The sequence below is a fragment of the Perissodus microlepis genome, chromosome 12 (genome assembly GCF_051167445.1).
Source record: "Perissodus microlepis isolate ML-2025 ecotype Zambia chromosome 12, ASM5116744v1, whole genome shotgun sequence".
NCBI classification, from domain to species: Eukaryota; Metazoa; Chordata; class Actinopteri; order Cichliformes; family Cichlidae; genus Perissodus; species Perissodus microlepis.
Window position 1 is genome coordinate 7,565,193 of NC_140472.1, and position 24,926 is coordinate 7,590,118.

Sequence of the window (24,926 nt, forward strand, 5' to 3'; positions counted from 1 at the left end):
GGGTTGTGTATCGTAAAACCTTGCATGAAAATCTCCTTCCCTTAATCATTTTGTCTTCAAGCATGACAATAACCCAAAAGATACCACCAAGTCAACAGAGGAGTCAACAGAGGAGCAGCTAAACAAGAACCACATTAAGGTTGTAGAGCTGCCTCGCCTGTCTCCAGACCTCAGTCCTTGGAGTTTCTGTAAAGAGGAGTGGGCCAAAATCCCTGCTGAGATATATGCACACCTGGTGACTGTGACAAAGTCGAGGAGCAGTTGCAGTGCTCTCCATTTGTCCCATATGTGTTTACCTTTTTTTGCACATTGTACACATTATTCTGTTTCTATGTATTTGCTATGATTTGCTATTTGTCAAGTAACATTGCTTCACTCACTATCCCGGGTTTGTTTGTGTAAGCGTTTTGTTGCCGGCAAATCAAACATTCTGCAAATTAAGACAAATACTAAGTTATGTTTCTTTATACTTTATTATGTTACAGATTAAATCATTTGTTCATACTTACTTTGTCTTTTCAGTCGTCATAAGGGTCAGGTGTGGGGAAACCCCGCCTGGCATTTCCTCATTTTAAAGTCCTGATGATGTCACACATGACCTCATCAGGTCAAACCAAGTGGAGGGGTTTCTTTGTCCATAGAGATGCTTCCTTTTGTTTGTGTTAAGGTTTAAAGGGATTTGTTGAATGTTTTTCCTTTCGTTAATACTGCCATTTAGTTGTGTAAATGTGCATGTTAGAAGTGTGTAGAGGTTTTGTGTTTTTAGAGAATCTGTGTAGAGTTTTAGATCCCTCAGTTGAGTGAGTGGTACTGGCTGGGCAATTGGAGGGAAATTGATGGCCCTATTTAAAGCCAGTCTCTACCAGATGCAGGAGAGAGGAGAGGTGAGCTGTGTCACCAGAGCCATGTTATGTTGAGGTCTGTTAATTGAATTGATTTGGGGAAGTTTTGTTAAGTTACATTAAATTAAGTTCACTGTAAATAAATTGCTCACCTTGGAAACCTAAAATGTCTGCATAGTCTGCTTCCCTACCACCTTCCTTGACGTTCGAGTCTGACTACTTCACAAATGGTGGCAGCAGTGGGATCCAGGCCAGTAGGAACGAGCAATGCAGAAAGGGGCCAGACCAAAAAAGCACCAAGTGCCAATGGACTCTGCAAGTGAGGAGCCTCCAGTGCTCCATCAGCTAGAGGAAGCAGAGAAAGAGCAAGGTATTGAACCGCATAACCTTGCTGAATTTTCAAACCTCCTGTGTGGTTTTATGAGGCAACAAAGTGACAGAGAGGCTCAATGGGAACTGGAGAAGCAGCGGCAGGAAGATCGCTGGCGGAAAATTCAGCACCAGTTCACTCACCTCCAGCAGGAAGTGCAATCAGAACGTCGAGAGCACCAGCTGTTGTTGGAAGGTGCAACAGCAGATACAGAGACACGTTTGAGGCCTACTGCGGAGCATCCAGCAATGCCTCAGCTACAATCTAACATCATGGAGGCCGCAACAGTAACTCAGTCTGCCTCCTTAACAAGACCACCAGCTTGGAAAGGGCCTAAAATGCAGCCTTATAACGAGGATGAAGACATTGAGCATTACCTAACAACTTTTGAGAGGATCGCAAGCGGGTGCCAGTGGCCACACGAGGATTGGGCATTACATCTTGCTCCACTTCTCACTGGTAAGGCACGGGCTGCTTTTGTAGCCAAGGACATTGATGAAATTATGGACTATGTAAAGGTGAAGAAAGCTGTTCTTGAAAAGTTTGAAATATGTGCAGAGACTTACAGACTCCGATTTCGCTCGACTACGTTGGGCGATGGCGAGACACCCAAAGAGTTAAGGACACGCTTGAAAGAACTGTACGATAAGTGGATGGTTCCAAAAGAAAAGTCCAAAGACGAAATTGGTGATGTCATTGTTTTAGAGCAGTTCTTGAGGGTTCTCAATCCTGAACTGCGCACGTGGATAAAGGAGCATAACCCAACCACGTCTAAGCAAGCAGCAGAGCTGGCTGACTCTTTTCTTGCAGCCCGTCGGCCACTAAAGAACTATGCAAGTCCCAAACAATTAGCCCCAGTAATAGTGGGTAGGACGGAGAGTGGGAACAGTCAAAAAACTGAGAATGTGGTGGCCGATTTTCTGTCCCGTTCCATGGAGGAGTGAGTGCCTTAAGGGGGGGGGGGGTGAGTGTGACAAAGTCGAGGAGCAGTTGCAGTGCTCTCCATTTGTCCCATATGTGTTTACCTTTTTTTGCACATTGTACACATTATTCTGTTTCTATGTATTTGCTATGATTTGCTATTTGTCAAGTAACATTGCTTCACTCACTATCCTGGGTTTGTTTGTGTAAGCGTTTTGTTGCCGGCAAATCAAACATTCTGCAAATTAAGACAAATACTAAGTTATGTTTCTTTATACTTTATTATGTTACAGATTAAGTCATTTGTTCATACTTACTTTGTCTTTTCAGTCGTCATAAGGGTCAGGTGTGGGGAAACGCCCGCCTGGCATTTCCTCATTTTAAAGTCCTGATGATGTCACACATGACCTCATCAGGTCAAACCAAGTGGAGGGGTTTCTTTGTCCATAGAGATGCTTCCTTTTGTTTGTGTTAAGGTTTAAAGGGATTTGTTGAATGTTTTTCCTTTCGTTAATACTGCCATTTAGTTGTGTAAATGTGCATGTTAGAAGTGTGTAGAGGTTTTGTGTTTTTAGAGAATCTGTGTAGCATTTTAGATCCCTCAGTTGAGTGAGTGGTACTGGCTGGGCAATTGGAGGGAAATTGATGGCCCTATTTAAAGCCAGTCTCTACCAGATGCAGGAGAGAGGAGAGGTGAGCTGTGTCACCAGAGCCATGTTATGTTGAGGTCTGTTAATTGAATTGAATTGGGAAAGTTTTGTTAAGTTACATTAAGTTCACTGTAAATTGCTCACCTTGGAAACCTAAAATGTCTGCATAGTCTGCTTCCCTACCACCTTCCTTGACGTTCGAGTCTGACTACTTCACAGTGACCAACTACAAATAACGTGTTACTGCTGTGTTTGCCAACAAGGGTTTCTTCACCAAGTACAAAGACATGTTTTGCTTGGGGTTCAAAAAGTTATTTCACTCAATCCAAATCAATTTGTAACTTTTATGTAATGCATTTTTTCTGAATTTTTGGTTGACATTCTTTCTTGCTCCAATAAGAGGAAAGTTCCATTAAATTAGAGGCCGCTCATTTCTTTGTAAGTGAGGAAACCTACAAATACAGGAGGGTGTCAAATACTATTCTCCCACACTGTATTCAACAAAAATAAGAGATGAAAAATAACTCTGTTTAGGATCTTGGCAAACCTCTGGTTGTTGTTTTGGATTATCAATGGGCTCTTCTAGAGAATTTTTCATATTAAGTGGAAATAAATCTCTAGTATAAACCAGATGATGAAGCACTGTTTAAATACATGAAAGTAAAAAAAAAAAAAAAAAAGAGAGAGAAAAAAAGGAAAAACTTCTTTTTCCTGCAGCAACAGTGTGTGACAACCACTGTTCACAAACAGCATGAACCAATGACTAACATGTGGCCAACAGCGAGACCAAGAGGTCCTTCAGGCAAGACAGGCACAGTGAGCTGGGACTAGTGCTTGGCAGTCCATTCATCACAACTTGTCCTTCAGCAATGTTCTGTCCCTACAGGCCTGCTGCTGCACCGCGGATCAACAGAGGACATGTTTGAACAGCTGACCCAAGGCCATGAAAGTAGACACAGCCACAGCAGAGAATCTTAAGGCCATACATCGGTTCTCCATGAAATATAACTGTGATCTATGTATTTGAGAGCCCAGTTCACAGTCCTGGATTACAATGTGGTTTACTTCTCAGTTAAAGAAAGTCCTTTCCTTATCGTTTCGCTTTCTTTGTCCTTCTGTATCTCAATGCTGGCCCTAATTTAACAAGTCTTTAAAAACATGGTACTGCTCCAATTTGCATTTACTTGAAGTGGGGAAAAAACTGAAAAGGCTCAATGGTATGCAGAATTGGAGATACTGAGCAAAGATAATGAGCCATTGTTAGCAACTCTGTGAGGCTGCAATAATGACAAGTTGAGAAATAATAGAAAGGAAAGGTAACCATAGTAACGATTTCCTTGTTTATGACTTTATGTCATTGTGTCATGAGTTCTTATTTGGACATATGAGAGCTTTCAGAGAAGTCTCCAAGTCATAATTATGACTAGGATGTGTATACGAATACTACCTAGATGTTGTAACCTTGTAGCTGTGATGTAGCTATTTAAATGCTTAAAATGAAAAAGATTATATGCTGACGTTTAGCAGAGACAATGTTCACTTTCTTTGTTTAGCATATAAATATGCTAACACTAGCTTAAGGTACTAATGTAATAAGCTGCAATAGTAAATTACATTTTATCATAGTAATCTATAAGTAATATATATGGACAAACTGAAGTATTGGATGAACAGAAAATTCTGATGATGCTAGGTTAGAACTTGATAGGGTAAAATACAGCTGTTACAGCTGATTGCTAGTTCTATTGCTGCCAGACAAAAGGCAAACATTCTGAACATGCATCTCTGTGCTACCATGTTGTTTCAGCTTTTAAGTTTACTGCGGATATTTTGTACAATCACTCCAGCAACCTAACCTTCACTAACAAGGAACTTACAGGTCAATGATTAGCTGGTCAATTAATAGCATTTAGGTGTGTTTTAATTCAAGCCATCCCTAATTGTATTTAAATCTAACCAATCAGGGACATAAATGAAAAAGTCAAGTAATATAAAAGTGTAAAAATTGTAGATATTCAAAGGCACCATTCATAGTCCCGTCTTGTAGCTGGGATATAAACTAGCGGCATTCACCTTCCTGCCATTCTTATTGTGGAATTATGTCAATTGTTATTCTTCCTAGTCTTGCAAGGTGCTATTCTAGACCTTTAATATAGGAAAAATATGTAATTATAGCATTTCTCAGTGTGTTAAAACTGAATGTGTTGCAGTGTTACATATTGTCTTAGCTCATATAAAATTAATAACAGCAACCTGTAGTAGGAACAATGTGATAAGCAGCAACAAATCATCAGAACTATTTGAATATATCATCTAAGAACCATAAATATCTGTACAAAATGAGATGTGAGTATATCATTTGACATTTTGATGGTTCAGTGGAAACTCTAGGGCATCTTTAAAGCAATTTGGATTAGAGATCAAAGTTTGCCATCTTTATAAAATTGCACAGTAATCCATCTAGTTATTGAGACACTTCAGTCTGTAACAGTCTGACCTACATTGATAGAGCAAAATAAATAAATAAATATCCACAGTGTACTGGATATAGAAACATTGCACTTCTTTACTGTGGTTCCACTGGGTGAATTGACTAGGACTTACATAGCAGTTTTTTACTTTAAGTCTCATTCTCCCAATCTCACACATTAATGAAGTGTTTTTATCTATACCTAACCACTTTTGATCTAGCATTCATACATAAAGGGCAACTCAGGGTTCAATACATTGCCCACCACTTCTACACATGGACAAGAAGAGGATTGATCACTGTTTTTCCAATTGGAAGACACGCCGCTCTACCACCTGAGCCACTGTCAGCACGAGGCGGAATGAGGGATTCACTTAGAAGCTCCAGTCATTCAAAAGGCGCTTTACTGGAGCAAACTGACATAGATTTCAGCCATGACGCATACATCAACGGGACATGTTTCTCGATAACAATACTGAATTCTCTCTGACTTGATAAGAGAAGAGGCATCACTTTTCATTGGTCTCTGATTAAGTAGAACCTCACGCCCAGATGCTATCAAAATATGGCCAGACATGCACTATAAATAAAATTTACATGGGACTGTGTGTGGGTTTCTTAATTGTGTCTTTGTGTGGAAGCAGGCGCATTCACACATGCACACATCTCCCAGTAGGCCTTATGGCTGCTTGGAGATTTGCTAAATAGGATGCTATCATAAAACAGCCTTGTAAAAAGCTCATCTGGTGCACACCATCTGTAAACACAGATTTGGAGAAGTTCATGGAGCCTGCGCAACCTGACACCTCTAAATTTGGAGTGTATTACTGCAGCTACATGGATGTAGTACCAGCAGTAGCTCTACAGCAAATGAATGTGAAAAAACACACACCAGCAATGATTTTTCATAAATACTCTCTTTTTGTGCTGGGGTTATCGCCACAAATAAGTGACAGTTGCTTTAACTGCAGATTCGGATAGTGATGGGTCCTAAGGTAAAGTAGACATATATTTTGAGATTGGTGGGTCAATAACTTCAATACTCACAAATTCCTTTTATTATATAGATAATAAAGCTTTATAAAAACAAAATGTGGGTTTCTACATCGCTTCCAGATGTTTTCAGTGTGGTGTTGCATGAAACAGCTGGCCTGTCTCATGACAGCGAAATACGCACTACTGCTTAAGGGAAAAGATAATTTTATATTGTACGCACTTTTATACACATATACATTTTACAAACACAGAATTATCATTTTTATTTTAATTGCGCTTTTCAGTCGTTTTTTTGTTTTGGTTTGTTTTACATTTGGTTGGAATATTTCTTGCTTTTTTCTGAAAACTACAGATACTTTAAAGGTTACATTAAGTGGTGTGAAGCACAGGTACCAGAATTAACCTAATTTTAAAACAAAATATCACCAATCACTACATGTTTTACAAGCAGGCTTTGATCTTCGTTTGATTTACCAATTCAAATCCACTGCATTTTAATTTAACATATGCCACATTTATTTCATCCAGTATGCAGAAAGACTAAATACCCAGATGATGCCATTTAATATGTCTTAAAGCTATCAGCTCCATAGAGTAGTGGTTTACACATTCACCTAACAAGCAAAAGATCCCTGGTTTAAGACAATGGAGGACACACAATAACCTTTCTTTAAACCAGGAAGACAATTGGCCAAATCAAATATGTTGAGCTATCTGCTGTAGTGAGCCCTTGTGAATAATGGAGCAATTGATAGTAGCAGATATATAATGTTACGCTGGCAAGTTGTGACTTATTCCAGAGAAAAATAATCTCCGCATAGACTTTTATTCAAGCACCATTATCTGCGCTAACACAGGGAAAGTAATAAACCCAGCTACCCAGTGCACACATGGTGTCACACATTCACTAATCAAGGTACATAAAACACAGCCCAAGCAAGTAAAAGAGTGACCATACTGCAACAAAAACAGAACTACTCAGTAAGCTAAGAACTACTCAGTAAGCTCATTTTCCAACTTTGGGATATACAATATGTATCCCAAAGTTGGGAAATTATTATAATAGGGATTGCAACTATAATGCAAAGGTCAAGACTTCATTTAACAATTTTAAATTAAAAACCCTAATGCATCAGTGGACAGAAAGCCCACATTTTTCCACAGGGCTTTAATAGTGAAGCATTTGAATGCATATGATATGACAGCCTGGCCTGTATTTGTGAGCTATGCTTTATTTGTTTGTGTCTACCATGCCCACATCCATTATTAGAAAACTGTCTTTTAATTGAATAGATGCTTTAATCACTCTGCTGTACAAGTTTGAGCAATTACAGTTTGCAGCAACAAGTATATGTTTATTAAAAAGACATGCAAAACTTTTCAGACCTTACAGAAACACAGTGAAGCACAGCTTATTTTATCTCTTTATTACTTTTTTTTTGTATGCTTTATCTATTATTTCTGATATATTAATATTTGATCTGTGGCTATTGTTCGGAACTCTGTACTCATATTGCTATTTAAATGTTAACCTACGTAATTTCACATGTTTAAATTACGAGTAAATCATTACTGTTATCAGTATGAAAATACAAAAGAACTTGAAGGATATGATTTTTTTTTTGTGCATTTATGACCAGTTTCCCCTGTCAGCCCAGAGTGCATCTTGCAAAGTAAAGGTCCTTTCATATGTCAAAATAAGCACAAAATTATTTTTTAATTAAAATATTGCACTGAAATAGTGTAGGCTCCTTTTTATCAAGCTTTGCCACCACAAACAACCGTATGGTCATTTGATTATACTGACTGTTGCAATTGGTGGCATAATGTTTTCTATGTTCAACACTAAAGTATATCAACAGAATGACTTAAGCTGTGGCAGCCACTTTTATTTCATCCATTATGCAGGAAGACTAGATTCCCAGATGATGCCACCTAAATGGAACTATACTGTAAATGTATCAGGGCCTTGTATCAAGGAAAATAGCAAAAACCTATAGATGCATGAAACATACAGTAGCTGGAAAAAAATATCTCAGTGTCATCATGCACCAGGTCCATGGAAGAAGCCAATGAGCTGCAGGGCTGATTGCCAACTACATTAAGCCTCTTAGGCAGCATGCTGATGAATTCACTCATTGAAATGTGAAGGTAATAGTCTTGACATAGCAAAGACATAACTCACCGACTGTACCTGCAAAGTCCCCAAATGACAGTGATCCCGAGTAGGAGCTGGTCCAATATGAAAGAGGACTTTGCTTTTATTACCATCATCATTACTGTATATCATTTCTGAATGTACAGCCATTTGGTTTCATTTAAATGTAAATCTGGCGACTGAACACATTGTCACCCACAGCAACCTGACTATGATGATTCATTCTGGGATCGGCAGGGAAAATATAAGAGCCCCTTTTGCTTTCTCTGAGGGAAAATAACAGATTTGACCTTTGTCTGTTTTCATGAAAGCCAGTGCAGAGGAAAATAAAAAAACCTTGAGATTTTTCCTTTTTTTCTTGAAAACAAAAGTAACCACAGTTTTGTGCATCCTTTGTGCTCTGCTCTCTCTCTCTCTCTCTTTCCACTTTTTAAAAAAAATGCCCAACCTGAAGAACAGGGAGGGAGATGTACAATCTGCAGCTCAAGGTCAAGGAAGTAAAACTCTTGGGAGTTTGTGTGTCAAATTAGGCTGCGGAGATGGATAACAGAGGGGCACAGCATCACACAACATGTGGTGATGGTTATTTCAGCAAGGCTTGACACAATTGTGCATCTGTGGAGCAGGGACAATGCTGTTTGCTGCTAATGTTTATCAAATGAGGTGACCACCAGGGGCCTGGGCATATGTGCATGCACGCAGAATGGAGAATCATTCCAGCAAGGCAAACATTAGCAGCTCTGTAGTCTAATCTCACAACATATTCTTGTAGTCATATAGAGTATTAGCTAAACTTAAAGCAGACCTAGCGGCTTTACTGACAAATGAACTGGGCGACTTCAGCAATCCTCAATCAAATATCAGATAATCCCATTGCTCATTACTTCTCTCAATACACAACCCTCTATCTTGCTAAAATCACACATCACATAAATTAATCATCAAGTCCCAAATAAATGCCTGCATGTCGAGAGAAATCAACGAGAGCCTCATCAGAAGATAGGTAAGAAGGGATATTACATATCAGTGCACTTGCATACCCCTTTGCATGTCTAAGCAGAGCTTCATTATGAGATAAATACACACCAATAGCAGATTGCTGATCTACAAGAAATTCCCATTACAACCCTGGACAAAGCTTCTTGAAATAGCCCTTATTTCATCAGAACTGTGAGACAAAAGATGAAAAGCCTTTTCAAGATCCCCCATGGGCCACATCATCCTCACTCATGGCTGTGTTACACATGGAGGACCCCTCTTTCATGACCCCTTGCGTGAGTCTCGTTCTGCGCCAGTGGGGGCCTGCGAACATCAGCTATTGATCTTTAAGAGCTTAAATCTTGCTGAGTTCGAGCTAGGACCATCGAGACCCGCAGAGCAGCAGGACTGCTGCTGTTTGCTACTGTTTGGTTCAAGGACTCAACTTGTGGGAAAGTGTGACACCTGTCATGACATGCATGGCCTTTAAAAATGATGTGATATGCAGAAAAGTTGTAACATGCAACAAGGTAGAGTCGACCATTCAAATGCCCTGCCTCTGTTTTGACCGCCCATTAGTACCTGTAATGCTTTTTAAGCACAATCTGTATAAAAAAATAAATAAAACATCTCTTTCACTTTTTTAAATGTGTTGTTTTCTTTTGTTTTTTCTGTGATATTTAATTAAACTCAAGACCTCTGTTTTTTGGAAATCAGTATTTTCGTCTTTTTGACATTCTATAGACAAAAATTGCTCCTCAAGAAAAAAATGGACATACTGAAGATAATCATTTGCTGAACTATTTTTGATATGGTCCCACACTTAATCAGGATGCTAGGCAGGCAGGTTGTGAAGTGAAGCTCAGATGAAACCGGATCATGTTCTCAGTGCCAGTCCACATCAGCTGACGCCTCGTGTTATAGTTGTATATACATTAAGCTGCTTTAGCCTGCCCACAGATACTGTTAATCTGCAAGCCAATTTGAAACCCACCTCCACCCCAGCTCCTCCTTTCTGATTAAATTAATGTCATATCCGTTCTCCCTGACGACTGCTCTATTCTGTTCCGTGTCTTTTTGCTGCTTTCCACACCTCTGTAAACACCCTGAAGGGTGCCACATAAAAAATGACTACAAATAGAAACATTGAGCATCTTTTGAATGTGCTTGTGCTCCTGACTTAAGCTTGAATTCAGTCAAAATTAATTCTGTGTTCTTCGAGCAAAGTACAAACAGTCTGTCCAAGGAATGCTGGGCTGACACTTCTGCTTTTGTCAGCTTTTTGATGGCGACTTCCTTAATATATAGGAACTCAAGATGATAAGAAATCTGTATGCCATTTACTGACCTGTTTAACTTTCATGTCTTCTGGCTGTCTGCAAATTGTATTCATTCTGGTAAACAAATTTTGAAGAAAAACCACAGAGAAATGTGTATTTATACAGAGAGAACCTGCACATAGTCTCGTACTGTCAAGCTTTCTCATGTATTTTGTGCATCTATGTAGACTCTTACAAGAGTCTAAATCCTAAACTAAAGGTTGGAGTCACATATCAGTAAAAATTCAAGCATTCCATATTTTGCTTGAGTATGTTGATGTAGAACTTGTAGGATCCAGTCAATTTAGACCTTTCTAACTATTACATGCTATCACCAAACATTTTTTACTGCCTCCATTCTAACCCCTTCTGCTAACCACTATAATAATAACTTGCTGGAGTCACTCTTTAATTTGTCATAAATATATGCAACCAGAAGGTAGAGATTGCCAAACAATTCAACATTCTTTTTTTTTTAATCTGCAACTGAGAAAACAAAATTGGAAAAAGTTACAATCATACTTACAATACATAGTTACAATACTTCCTATTCTTTTTTCTAGACAAACTTGCTCACGTGATTTTTACACAATAGATTTTAGGTTATATTAGAACATTGTGATGTGTTCGCCCAAAATGTATGCCTCATCTTTAGGCATGGTAGAAACTGATTGATTAAAATTGAAGGGGCTACTTGAAGAGACAAGCCACAACTCAAGGTAGGAGAAGTTAAGTTGCTTATGTTGATAAGTTAGTTTGTAGTACATTGTAGATGCCATCCCACTACCAAAACAGACAAGTGATGCGCATTTTCTACAAATTATTATTGTTGTTGTTGTTATTACTACATAACCTTTATTTAATTAGTATGACCCTTAAGGTTAATGATCAGTAATGACATCCATTAACAACAGTAAAAAGTGAATAAAACCTGTAAACCATTTTAGTTAATGCAAGTTAATTCTGACCTCTGTCTGTAGGCTAACAGAAACTACTGATGAAGACATCCATAAAAATGTCACCATTAATAATGATGAAATTATTTAAAGCAGTGGTAGGAAAAATGTTTTTTGGGACCACTGATCAAAATCCAATCTAACAACTTTTCAGCACACTGTAATTCATGATGTTTGCTGGTGTGAACATTTGTGTTTGGTAACACAAACAGGCAAATAGGCATCTACATTAACTGAAAATATTTCAACTGCAAAGGTTCACTTGACACTGTGGCACCGAGCCTATCCTGTGGATTCTCTCAATACCACAAGGAATCTGAAATATGAACAGCTCTATGACTCAACTTTATTTCTGCATAAGCAAAGAACTTAAAGCAGGTGAAATCAACAACTTCCTTGTAAGTTCATAAAATAAGTTATTGTCGTTTATGTTCGGCTTTTGGTCGTATTATGGAAGGAAGTAGTTCTGGACTGTTGGGGTGAATATTTGTGGGTTGTGAAAAACACTCGAGAAACTCTGTTCAAATAATTAACATGAGGCAAATCTTTGCTTTGCGTTTGACCTGAAGCAGGGTAGGAAACTGAGTCCTGCACCTTCTCTGGGCACCATTTCCCGGGTTTAGAGAAGAAAACAATAATGATAGACTTTAGTCCATCGCAAGTCTTTTCACACTACTTCAGATGAGCAATGGATGAACCTGAGGCAGAACCCGTATATACTGTGTAAGCCAAAGCATTAACCTCTTAAGCTACACCAAGACACTGGTAAAAAAGTAGGAGCAAGGATTAGGGTTTAGTTTGTGTTCATACATTTTAAGCTTTCAAAAGATAATCTGTAACGAATGAGACTTCATCTGAAATTTCTCATTTTATAGTTTTTTAATCATGTGTATTTAACATGTAACTCAAAAAAACCCCACCCTAATACTAGATTACCAGGTGGGAAGGACTCACGCACATATGGGCAGAAGAGAAGGCCTGACTGCTCTCTGGTCTTATTGTGCTTTTTTCCCCCTGCATTACTTTTCTGAATTTCTGCCCAGCTTAGAGGTCCTAATTATGACTGGTGGTTTGAAATTAGAGGGATGCGTCATAAGTAAAGTATGTTGGTTTCATAACATCATATTCACTCAATATTTAATGTTACCTTCAAGAATAAATGGAACCCCCAGTTTAACTCTATTTTTCTGTGTGTGACTGATCAGTAATGACAGCAGACCTACCTATTTCCGTTTGGTCGAAATGAAACTGCCATCATTACAAGATCCTGCTGCATACTTGCATTCCTTATCCTAATATCCTCATAATTACAAGTTAATGTACAACAGATTGATGACAGCTGTCTCCACATCTAATCGACAAGAGAGAACCGGCAATAGTTTGTTTACAAAAATGTAAACAATCATTATTTTAACATAGTGTTTGTGTTGCTGCCAGTCTAACTCCCTGCACGCTGGTCAATGACTTCCTGTCTTTTACTAAAATGGATCAGAGTTCGCTCTCTGATCCATTTTTTAATTTCCTTTTTTTGACTTGAGCATAAAATCAAGTGTGAAGGCGTTATTTGTTTTGTGGGTGTGTGTAGGATTCATAAATGAATAATGAAAAACAAATCACTTTTTGCATTTTTGAGATTTTAGATTCTCTGCAGAATATGAAGAAAAACAATGATGCATATTTTGCAAGATAATGTGTATTTGAGTTATTCTGAATGAGTGGATTGTGCAGGGTGAGAATATTTTTTTACATTTGTGGAAGATGATGTATATCAGTTTCTTCACGGCAAACAGATTCCAGCAATAAGGTGGGAAAAAGCCAGAGTTTCCTGCTTCACAATGAAAAAAAGCATACTTTGCACATTCATGATGCGTAAAGTCGTGTAACGTTAATCTGAACTCTGTTCAGCTCCACAGGCTGCCATATAACCAGTTAAACCTGCAGGGAACCTTTAACACCAAATACCATCTCACTCTCAGGCACTCTGCTCTGTGCTACTGCTATTTAAGTGGCTAAAATATGGAGATGTGAGAGTCATAAGATCAACACAGACACAACCAGATGTCTGCAGGGCATATTCTGGTTGGGTTGTGGGCTTGTTCTGTAACATCTGATTCAAACGGGTGATGTGGTTCAGTGCAACAGCTTAAAATCTCTAAAACCAATACAGGCTACAGAAAACTGTACAGTGTGTATTAAATGAAGATGATTTTACATGGATTATTTTTTTTGTTTGTGTTTAAGGGAGGACTAAATCTATCCTCTTGTATTTGTTCTTTTGGGTTCTCTGGAAAAAGAAAGAAAATAGAACATCAAGCAGGAGCAGATTTCCTACCCTCAACACGACCCCCACTTGTCACAGTCACCTCTCATTCAAAGGTATTTTTATCAAGTAAATGTAAAGCACTTTCACTGTGGGCTTCTAAAAAGAAACGAAAACCCTTGCTTGAAGTCGCTCTGGTAGCTGCTGATGAATATCTCTGCGTCCCGCACAAACCTCTACATACATTTCCCTGGCACTGTATTTACTTCGTGATATCAGGAAGCGGATCATTTAAAAAGGAGGACCAGCTCTGGAACTCTCAGATAAAATGGCATGCCTGTTGCACAGGCGTGCCTTCATTAAAGCCAGCAGTGCTGATTGCAGCGCGGTCACGGTGATGGATTCATTCACGACTAAAAACTTAGTGGAATGGGACGACTGGCATCGATTCGAGGGGAGACGTAAAAAAGACCAAGAGTGTAGGAACTTGACGGCGCGAGCTGTGGCTTGATGAATCAATAGCAGAAGCTCCACTGCGCAGTGAAGAGAGAATGCTCAAATAGTGGAAATCTGAAGTCCGAGTGAGACTCAGAATCAACTGCTGAATACTGAATGTGAGCTGGGAAGTATTTGTAAACCTCAAACATGAACCAAAAATCGTGACAGGTGGTGCGTAACCACGGGGATGGCACCCAATAATTGTCTCTCTTCTTTTACCGGCCGGCTGAAAGCGCTTACAGCGCGTGAACACCCAAAGTAGGCACGCATGCACACGGACACACACAGCTCTTACCTTTGGAGATAACCGATGCTGTGCAATAAATAAGCAGCAGGAGGCCCCTCAGAACGAGGTAACGTCCTTTTGTCAGCGTGCCCATACCGACGCGTAGCTCTCCACGGATACGCTATAGAGCTGACGGTGCTCCAGGTCTCTGATGCCTGCTCTTGCCTCCTCCTCCGAGCTGGACGAGCCCCGGCAGCGCAAGTTCCTCGTGTAAACCAGGGAAGCGGACAGTTGGACGCTCTGTTGGGAGAAGGAGGAGCAGCGGCAGCAGGAGAAGTGAACGGCTGGCGGGCTGGACTGTTTGTCGAAAGGGAAAAAGCATCTTCACTTCACTTTTGCTGTGCGTGTGTGCGCAGCAGGGGAGACGTGCGCTCCGAGTTTACCCCCCTTTCCAGGCATCATCATCCCGGAGCCTGCCCTGTGCTAACCAATGGCAGAGTGAGAAAGGCGGAGAGGAGGAGACGGAGTGGTAGGCTACTCGTAGGCCTAATCAGTCAAATGTTTCTTCTTTTACAGTAACGCACCAAGCAGCCCAGCGAAGGCGTGAAGGATGATGATACAGTTTACAGGTTTGGAGAAACTGTCCGAAGAAGAAAAGTGGGAGGAAAACGGCTTCATTTCCAACCAGCACAAAGCTGTGTCTCACAATGTCCGGTATAATCTGATCAATTATAGCCAAAGTAGAGCACTGATCAACAGAAACACGCCAGTGTGATTTTCTTTTAATGTGCCCCTCAGCTCCAAGGTATGTTTGCTGGTATTCTTATATGTGAAAAATAAATGAAATTTTTATGTAATCATGGTAAATGACCTCATTACAAAGACCTCAATACCAGCTGAGAAAAGCAGATACTGACTCTGAGCACACTACTCATTTGTGTCCAAAATGATAATACTTTGATTGATTACAAACGAGTGTAATTTTGATGAAGCTTGGAAGCAACTTCTAACCTGTAGATTTTTCCATGTATGTTTTTATGAAATACAGTGTAGCAGTCAGCCTTAGGTATTCTGAACTTGGTTTAATTCAGTGGCATCATCTCAGTTATTAAAAGAAAAAAATAAACTATAGCCATCGTCTTTTTTGTCTTCACCAATTTCAACAACTGTGCTTCAAACTTGGCATGCATGCAGCAAGACCCAGCAGGCTAATAGGTCTAATTTTCAAGGTCTTTTCCTTTTTGCTAGGCAGTGGCATCAAAGGTACAGTGTCATCATTTTAAGGACCTCATAGTTATATGCAATCTGAAATAACACATTTAGGTTTAGAATAAATCTCCACTGTCTGTGACATGTACTTTTACTGATGCTGGGCAGTGTTCCAACTTCACTAACTCTTCTCTTCTTCTTATGGGCAGAAGACCTCCAGCTTCTGTCCATGAACAGTTTTAGTGGTCGAGATGCAAAGACTGTACTTGGTGGAAAGAATAATGGGACTCTTAACATCAGGTCAAGTCCTATCTGGCACTAGGATTTGTAGTAAGTTCACCCCTTTATATTGAATTTTTGCCTATTTGAAACAGCCAAATGGAACAGAGGAACAGTGAAACAAAAATCAATGTGTGAGACTTTATTGGAAAGATAACATCTTCTAGTTTCTGACAATGAGCTTATTTAACATATGGCTAAAATAACTCCCATCTAAACCTAAACCTACTCCTAATCTCAGTGAGATTTTTACCTGGATAAATAAAGGATTAATTTAAAACAACAACAACAACAACAACAACAAAAAAAAAACAAAACCTCTAGACTGCGCAACATGTACAGTGAAACAATGTTGTTTTTTTAATTCATACCTGTACTTTACAATCAAAAAAATTAATTGCAAGAGCAAAATCAACTATGACTGTATCCTAACAAATGTATAGTCTGTATATTAACGGTGCTGTCTGGAATTGTCCACGGTATTAGAGGAACCGATGTGACATCTGCCCAGGCCTTCAGTTTAAAGACAATCACTGGCTGTTGTTAATATCCATGACAGTTAAGTCAATACTGAATTTAAAATGATGATTAGCTGAGGATACTAAATAATATGGATGTTCAATTCACAGTAAATAATACATTTTTAGAAAATCATTAATATAAATGCTTTTAAATTTCCCGGAGGAACCCACCCGAGGGATTAATAAAGTTTCATCTAATCTAATCTATTAATTTTCACTTAAGATTCTGTGGAAAATATTGTCAATCGTCAATTCTTTTCTTAACTGATTACCCAATATAAGGTCACAGGACCAGGGAAGGAGCAGGTGGGGGCATGTGGATGGAGGAGTTCTAGAGACTATCTCAGCTGTCAGCACAAGGGGCAGGCTACACCCAACATAGGTTACCAGTCCATCACGTGGCTAATACAGAGAGACAGACATGCTCACATTCACACCTACGGCCAATTTTTTTGAATCACCAATTAACCTAACAGCAGATGGATGGTGGGAGAAAGCCAGAGCACTCAGAGAGAACCCACGCAGGTACAGAGACAACATCTCAATCATCTCAAGCAATATTCACACAGAAAAACTCAAACTGGCTGGGGCTGAATGTACGGCCTTCCCAATTTAAGGTGACCACTCCTGGTTGTGCTAACCATTGCTACTGTAAAAAATAGTAAACTCAATAATTATTGCACATCATGCTGTACTGTAAAGTTTTACTTCTTCTTAGGGTGAAAGTTGGAGTGTTTTCATCAACATTACTGTGTTTGGGTTGAATTTGACTTGTTTTCAAGTCCTGATGTATGAAACATACATTTTTCTTTCTGAATTACTTACTTTTAAAACTTCTAGGGCATTGAAGGTCACATTTATTGTTTATCAATCAATCAATCAATCAATCTTTATTTATAAAGCACTTTTCATACAAAAAAAAAAATGTAGCACAAAGTGCTTTACATGGTTAAAAGCAGCCCACCCCACCCCACCCCACCCTCCAACTCACTCCCCACACTCTCATTAACATAAACAATGTGAATACACACATATAAGAACGGGATACAATATAAATATAAATATAAATATAAATAGAGTAAGAAGATTAAAAAATTAATAAGAATAAAATCAATAAATTTTAGGTAAAGCCTAAATTAATAATAGAATAACCGGATAGAATAAATAAGCATAAAATAAATAAACGTTAAGTAAAAGCTAAATTAAAAAGGTGGGTCTTGAGCCTGTTCTTAAAAACATGTACGTTCTCTGCGGCCCTGAGCTCCTCCGGCAGGCTGTTCCACAGACGAGGACCATACCACTGAAAAGCTGCCTCTCCGTGAGTATGTGTCCTGACTTTAGGGACAATCAAAAGGCCAGTACCAGAGGACCTCAGGGTCCGCGAGGGTTCATATGGTAAAAGCAGATCTGAGAGATAAGAAGGCCCAAGACCATTAAGACATTTAAAAACCAATAAAAGAACTTTAAAATCGATCCTGAAACACACGGGGAGCCAATGCAGCGATTCTAAAACCGGTGTAATGTGGGCCCGCCCTCTGGTCTTCGTCAGCACACGAGCTGCCGAGTTTTGTAAAAGTTGTAAAGTTGAAATATTCTTTTTAGGAAGACCAGAGAGCAGGGCATTACAGTAATCAATGCGACTGGTAATAAAAGCATGCATCAACATCTCCGTGTTGGCCCGAGAGAGAATAGGGCGGACTCTGGCTATATTTTTTAGATGATAAAATCCAATTTTGGTTACATGTTTAATATGTGGGATAAAACCAAGCTCAGAGTCAAAAATAACACCCAGGTTTTTCACTTGTAGCGAAGGACATAGCGAAAATGCCTCTAATTTAGACAAGAGTTTCTCTCTCTGAGCCTCAGGACCGATGATTAAAACTTCAGTTTTGTCCTGGTTAAGCTGTAAAAAGTTTTCTGCCATCCAAGATCTTATATCTAGAATACAGTTAAAAAGGGCATCTATTGGTCTGGTGTCATCAGGAGACACGGAGATGTACAGCTGAGTGTCATCAGCGTAACTGTGAAAGTTCACTCCATGCCTCCTGATGAAACTGCCGAGAGGGCGCATATACAAATTAAAAAGTACAGGGCCTAAAACCGACCCTTGAGGCACACCACATGTCATTTTATGGATCTTAGAGGAGCATGTATCCATACTCACCATAAAAGTTCTGTCTGAGAGATAGGAAGTGAACCAGTTGTGTACAGCACCAGAGAGGCCCACCATGTGTTTCAGTCTGTTTAAAAGAATAGCGTGGTCTACTGTATCAAAGGCTGCGCTTAGATCCAGTAGCACCAGGACTGAGAGCTTTTGGGAGTCCCAGTTACATCTAAGATCATTTAAAACCTTTAGGAGAGCAGTCTCTGTGCTGTGGTTCACCCTAAATCCAGACTGGAATATCTCCAGGATCTGTCTATCATTGAGAAAATCAGTAATCTGAGTAAAAACAAGTTTTTCTAAGATTTTACTTAAAAATGGTAAGTTGGATACAGGTCTGTAGTTATTAAAATCATTACAATCCAAATTGCTCTTCTTCAGAAGGGGCCTCACCACCGCCGTTTTAAAGGCAACAGGGAAGACACCCAACTGAAGAGAGCAATTGGGGATTGGATCTAAAAGACATGTGGTGGGTCTCACTGTGGAGAAAACTTTCTTAAGGTTCTCAGCATTAACCAGGACAAAGCTGTCCAGTGTCTCCTCAGGTACAATCGAGCCCTCAGATGTGTTTAAAATCATATCGCGATTAGATAAAATATCAGATCTGATGGCGCTGACTTTTCCCCTGAAGTGTTCTGCAAACTGCTCACAGAGCGAGTCTGTGGGGGTTCTTTGGGAGCTGTTAAAATCAGGGTTAAATAAATGATCTATGGTGGAAAAGAGGACCTTGGGATTATTTTTGTTATTACTGATTATTTTGGCATTTTATGCACAGAAATACATAGTAAATGCTGTCAAGCTGAATAAGTCCAACAAAACTGTAAACCTTTTGACTTGAATTCAGTTGCAGAGGTGAACAGAGCAAATATGATCCCTGCAGAGTCACTGCAGACTTCCCTGAAGACAACATAGGTAACAACAACAGCTTGTTTTACTCTACAAGAAAATACACAAAATCATGGTTAAAACTTATGGACAAAACAGAAAACACTGTGTTTTTTTGTTTGTTACTGGATAGATCGCAAGTCAGAGGAAAGTCTTCTACAAAGATTCTTGATGTTCTTTGTAGAAATGTACAGAATTTACCATCTGTGGGGATTTTGTAAACAGGTTTTTAGCATTTTAAATAATGTTCTTTGCAGATGGTGACTGAATGAGAAAAGAGTTACTGGAGTTTGAAATATGTGGCAACTTAATGCATTTTGTGTAAAAGCAATGGAAAACTCTTCATGGTTTTTATCCACATAGACTGTTTCACTTACTGTAATAGCAGTTTTGACAACGTGACTTCAGTTTTGACCCATACAAATGACCAAAAACAGATGGTTCCATTAGCAGGTGTGTCAGGGGCAACGCTTTTGTTCACCAAAAAACAATTAAAAACCCATCACTGAGTTACAGTGTGGCCACCTGACAAATTACAGATGAGTGGGAAAAAAGGAAAAAAAAAAACACAAATCGCATCTTTAATGCACTTTGCCACTGATTCCACAAGTCTCATGAACGCTAGTGGATGGACTGAACACCATTCTTCTAAAATATATTTCATCCATCGTTTTTTGGTTTTAGCTCTTTCCCCCTATAAAGATGACATTTGACGACCTCCCCTGTACCATTCATAACAAGTTTTGACACCTCCGAATATATCAAAGACACGGTAGAACAGTTTCCTGGTTTTTCCAAAGGTAACTGCAGAGACAGAGACCACCCTCACTAACTTATGACACAAACCCAGTCATTTTGTTCAATAGGCATGCCTGAAATATGACAGAGACTCCTCATTTCAGAAAAGAGCTTCAAGGGTTACTCCTAGTAGGTTTTTCAAAGGGTAAAGTGTTAATGGTGGTGGAATTTCTAGGTTCTCTGGTTGGGTTCAAGTCATTTTCACATTAATCAAACAGTTCAGTGAGACTATTGGTCCCGCCATCATAATGCTCTATGAATTTAGGGACTCTTATCTTGGAAGAGACCAGTCCCATCAGACTGAAATTTTTCATCACTTGGTAAAAGTGATCACTTACATTTTTTTTTTAATGATTTACAGTGACCTTTCCATCCAAGAGGACAAGTGGACTCAAACCACAGCAGAACCCCTCCATTCCTTCATTCATAATTATAAATTACATTTTCCCTGATATTCAAGTAAGCAAGAAAAATGTACCTACAGGGACACAACAATTAGAAAAACAAACAAAAAAACCCAAAAAAACAAACACCAAGTTCTGACTATATCCATCCTTTGGACGCTGCAGACAAATTCATAACTCATCTTTGAAAAGGCTGAATGTCTAACTCAGGGTTGTCGACTCATTTTATATAATGGGCCACATACAGCCCACTTTGATCTTAAAAAAAGAAATGGAATTTCAACAGTACTTTTCAGTTTTTGTACGTGATACAGAAATACTGCTGCTTTAAATCAAATAAATCTTTCAGTTTGACCCTTTTCGCATAAATTGCAGGAAATGAATTTGTAAAATTACAGAATAGTTTTGGTAGCTCATTGCCCAGACTTTCTTATAATTATAAAACAGAAAGAAATTCAGAGAAAGCTCCCTCCGGATAAAAAAATTCCCAAGTGTTCTTTAAGCCTGAGGTTGTTTGTTGACACAAAACATAGCCAGTGAATTCAAAACTGCTGCAAACGTCAAGGAATCCCAACACAAACTCTGACTTCATTGTTCATATTGAAGTGAGCTGTTACATCAGCTTCTGTTCTATGGGAAGCAGGGAAAGCTGTGATGAGAGGTAAAATAATTTCTTTCTCATCACATAAAAAGAAAAAAGAAAACAAAAATATTCAGGAATTAGAAAAAAACATCAAATCACTAGAAGAAGCCTACGCGTCCCACCAAGATCAGGAAACATTGAACAAAATACGCAAAACAAAACTAGAATTAAATGAGATAATTGATAAAAAAACAAAATTCTTAGTACAAAGACTACGCTTACAAAATTATGAACATGATAATAAATCCGGTCAATTTCTAGCAAACCAGCTAAAAATAAATAAGGAAAAAACAACTATATGTGCTGTTCAAGATTCATCTGGGAACACAATATATGAACCGAAACAAATAAACAACATTTTCAGGGATTTCTATAAAACGTTGTATTCACCACAAATAAACCCATCTAAAAAGGAAATTGATCAGTTTTTGGACAACATAACTCTTCCAAAATTATTAGACACTCAAGCAATGGCACTGGATTCACCACTGACACCAGTGTCTCCTGAGGGGCACCAGGCAGGGATGCCCACTCTCCCCTTCACTGTTTGCAATTTTTATCGAACCACTAGCAGCAGCAATTAGACAGAATTCAGTAATTAAGGGCATAAAATGCAAGAACGTGGAACATAAAATCAGCCTTTATGCGGATGATGTGTTACTCTTTCTCCAAAATTCACAAACCAATATCTCTGGGGTGATTGAATTGATAAACTCTTTTGCAAGAATATCAGATTACTCAATTAACTGGTCAAAATCTACAGTCCTTCCGATTAATTGCTCCTTCCATAATTCCTCTTCTACACCACTGCAATCGGGAAATATAAAATATTTAGGTATTAATGTTTCTCCCAAGCTTGCAGATCTAACTAAATTAAACCATATCCCACTTTTAAAGAAAGAAGAAGGTGATCTGGCTAGGTGGAAATGTCTACCCATATCACTCATGGGAAGGGTTGCCGCTATAAAAATGATGGTCTTACCAAAAATAAATTATTTATTCTCAATGATCCCAACTAAACCGCCACAAGATTGGTTCAGATCTCTAGATTCATGTATGTCCAAATTCCTTTGGAAAAATAAACCCCCACGTATAAGCTTAAAAACACTACAAAAGACCAAGGATAAAGGAGGATTAGAACTACCTAACTTTCAGCACTACTTCTTAGCCAACAGGCTTCAGTTTATCTCAGGATGGCTAAAACATACCCTCTTAGATGAACCTTGGCTAGATGTAGAACAAGCACTTTGCAATAATCTAGAGATTTCAGATCTACCATTTATCAGCTCAAACATCCAACGACATGAATGCTTCAAAAGCATCAGCATCAGCTCTTCTCTGACAGCATGGTGGGAGTTTCTAAAATTGACACAGTCTTCATTAATCCCATGCAAACGTACACCTATATGGAACAACCCTGACATATTACAAAACAATAATATGATAAACTTTTCTGATTGGAGTGGTAAAGGAATCAAATATGTAGAACATATACTAGAAGGAACAGAATTTATTTCATTTGACAGACTAGTTACACAATATGGGATCAACAAGAAAAGATTTTTAGAATATCAACAAATTAAATCCATAATAAAAAAGAAATTTAAACCGGGTCAAGTTGAACTACAAACACCACCAAGTGTGGTTCAATTTCTTACTCTTAAAACCCCCAAATTACTATCCAAAATATACAGAATGCTTTCTAAAACAGATGAATCAATATCACTTCCTATTGCAAAATGGGAAGCGGATTTATCAGTTAACTTAGACCAAAACTTCTGGTCTCAGATTTGCTTAAAAACCTTTCATCTAATTAGAAATCCCAGTCTTCAATTAATTCAATACAAAATACTACATAGAGTGCACTATACAGGTCATCAGATGTTCAAGATGTTCAACTGCTCACACTGTCAAACCAATACATCGGACAATTATATCCATGCTCTTTGGTTCTGTCCACCAGTTCAGAAGTTTTGGCGCGAGATATGTGAAGACTTATCAAAGTGTCTGAAATGTAACATTCCAACTTCCCCCTTAGTGTGTTTGTTGGGCAGCTTAGATCTGTCACTACAGATAAGAATATAGCCCATATGGTTTTCACTGCCAAGAAAACAGTCCTCATGAACTGGAAAAATAAAAATAATCTTAATTCTAACCAATATAGAAATTATCTATTAGATTACATTAGTCTCGATACAGCCTCTGCCACCACATCAGATCAATTGCCCGGCAGGGTGCCGCCAGTGCATCGAGCCACCTGGGGGGCTCTTCAACTGGTGGTGGTGGTGGTGGGGGGGGGGGGGGTTGTTACACCTTGCAGGAGCTCTCCTCTCTTCAGGAACTCACTCTGCAGGAGGGGGAGATACAGGAGAGGTGGAGGAAGATCTCAGCCTGGGCGTCTATTGTCTTATGTAGTCTGGAAGATGAGTGGATGACAGGGTGGGTCCAGTTTTCTCTGTGGTGGGGTCAGGTGGGCTGTCCCGGGCTCTGTGGGGCCGGGCGGCGCTGCTGTTCTGGGCCCCGGTCCGGATGGACCTGGGCCCCCTTTCCCTGGCGGGTTGCAGAGTATGGGGGTTCCTACTGGGGTCAGCGGGGGAGCTGGCCCCAGGGAGAGGTCACTTGCCCCTCCCTTCCTTCCCTCCCCATCTCCAGCTGCCTCCCTCTTCCCGCTCCACCACAATCACCCACGCATGCAGGGCCTTGGGGTAAAGGTGTGTCACCAGGGTGCAGGGGAGGCCCTTCTGGCTTCTTGTGCCTCAATTTTATCTAACAACTTAGACATTCACATTACTCACACTCTCATAACACATACATATAGGATCTTGGGGGTGGGCACGCTACACGGACTCCAAAAGACCATCAGGGTGTACACCTCACCCCTGGCGTCGTTGCCCACCTCTCAATTTTAAATACATGTAGACACTGAGGGCTATCAGGACGGGCTGTGCGCTTACCTGCTGCTCTCTGGCAGGTAGCTCAACGGCCTCCTGGGTTTTAAATGCACCTTAGAACACACATGCATCAACACTACATATGAGCGGGCGGAGGGAGGTTTTGGAGTCTTCCACCACGCCACCTCTCTGGGGACATCTCAGGCCCTCTAAGGTATGGAGGCCTATCTCCCCCCACCACTTCCCCTGCCGGTGGCGGACTCCCTCAGACATCGGTGCATTGGTGGTTCTTTGTGTCCGGGGATGGGCGCCCAGGTACACACCGGCTCACTCCTTGGTGGCTGCTTGTCGGGGCCTGGAGCCTGGGGCTCGCTCGGGCCACTTTGGGGGTGGGGTGCCCTCGGCCTCTCGGCCTGGGGCTCGGTCACTCTGGCGCAGCTGGCTGCCGGCGGAGCTCACGGGCACGTCACTGCAACCCCCCCTGGCTTCTG

General features: G+C 39.7%; 1 protein-coding gene across 2 annotated transcripts in view; it reads right to left on the reverse strand.

Moving 5' to 3' along the window:
• Positions 1 to 15,095, reverse strand: part of unc5db (unc-5 netrin receptor Db) — a 292,277-nt gene extending 277,182 nt beyond the window's left edge. Inside the window, exon 1 of one of the 2 annotated variants that reach the window (XM_084946399.1) lies at positions 14,714 to 15,095. In XM_084946399.1, coding sequence (XP_084802525.1) covers positions 14,714 to 14,798 — 85 coding nt within the window. In that variant the 5' untranslated portion in view covers positions 14,799 to 15,095. The remainder of the gene's footprint in view (positions 1 to 14,713) is intronic. The other variant, XM_084946400.1, reaches the window with a different exon arrangement.
• Positions 15,096 to 24,926: the final 9,831 nt, after the last annotated feature.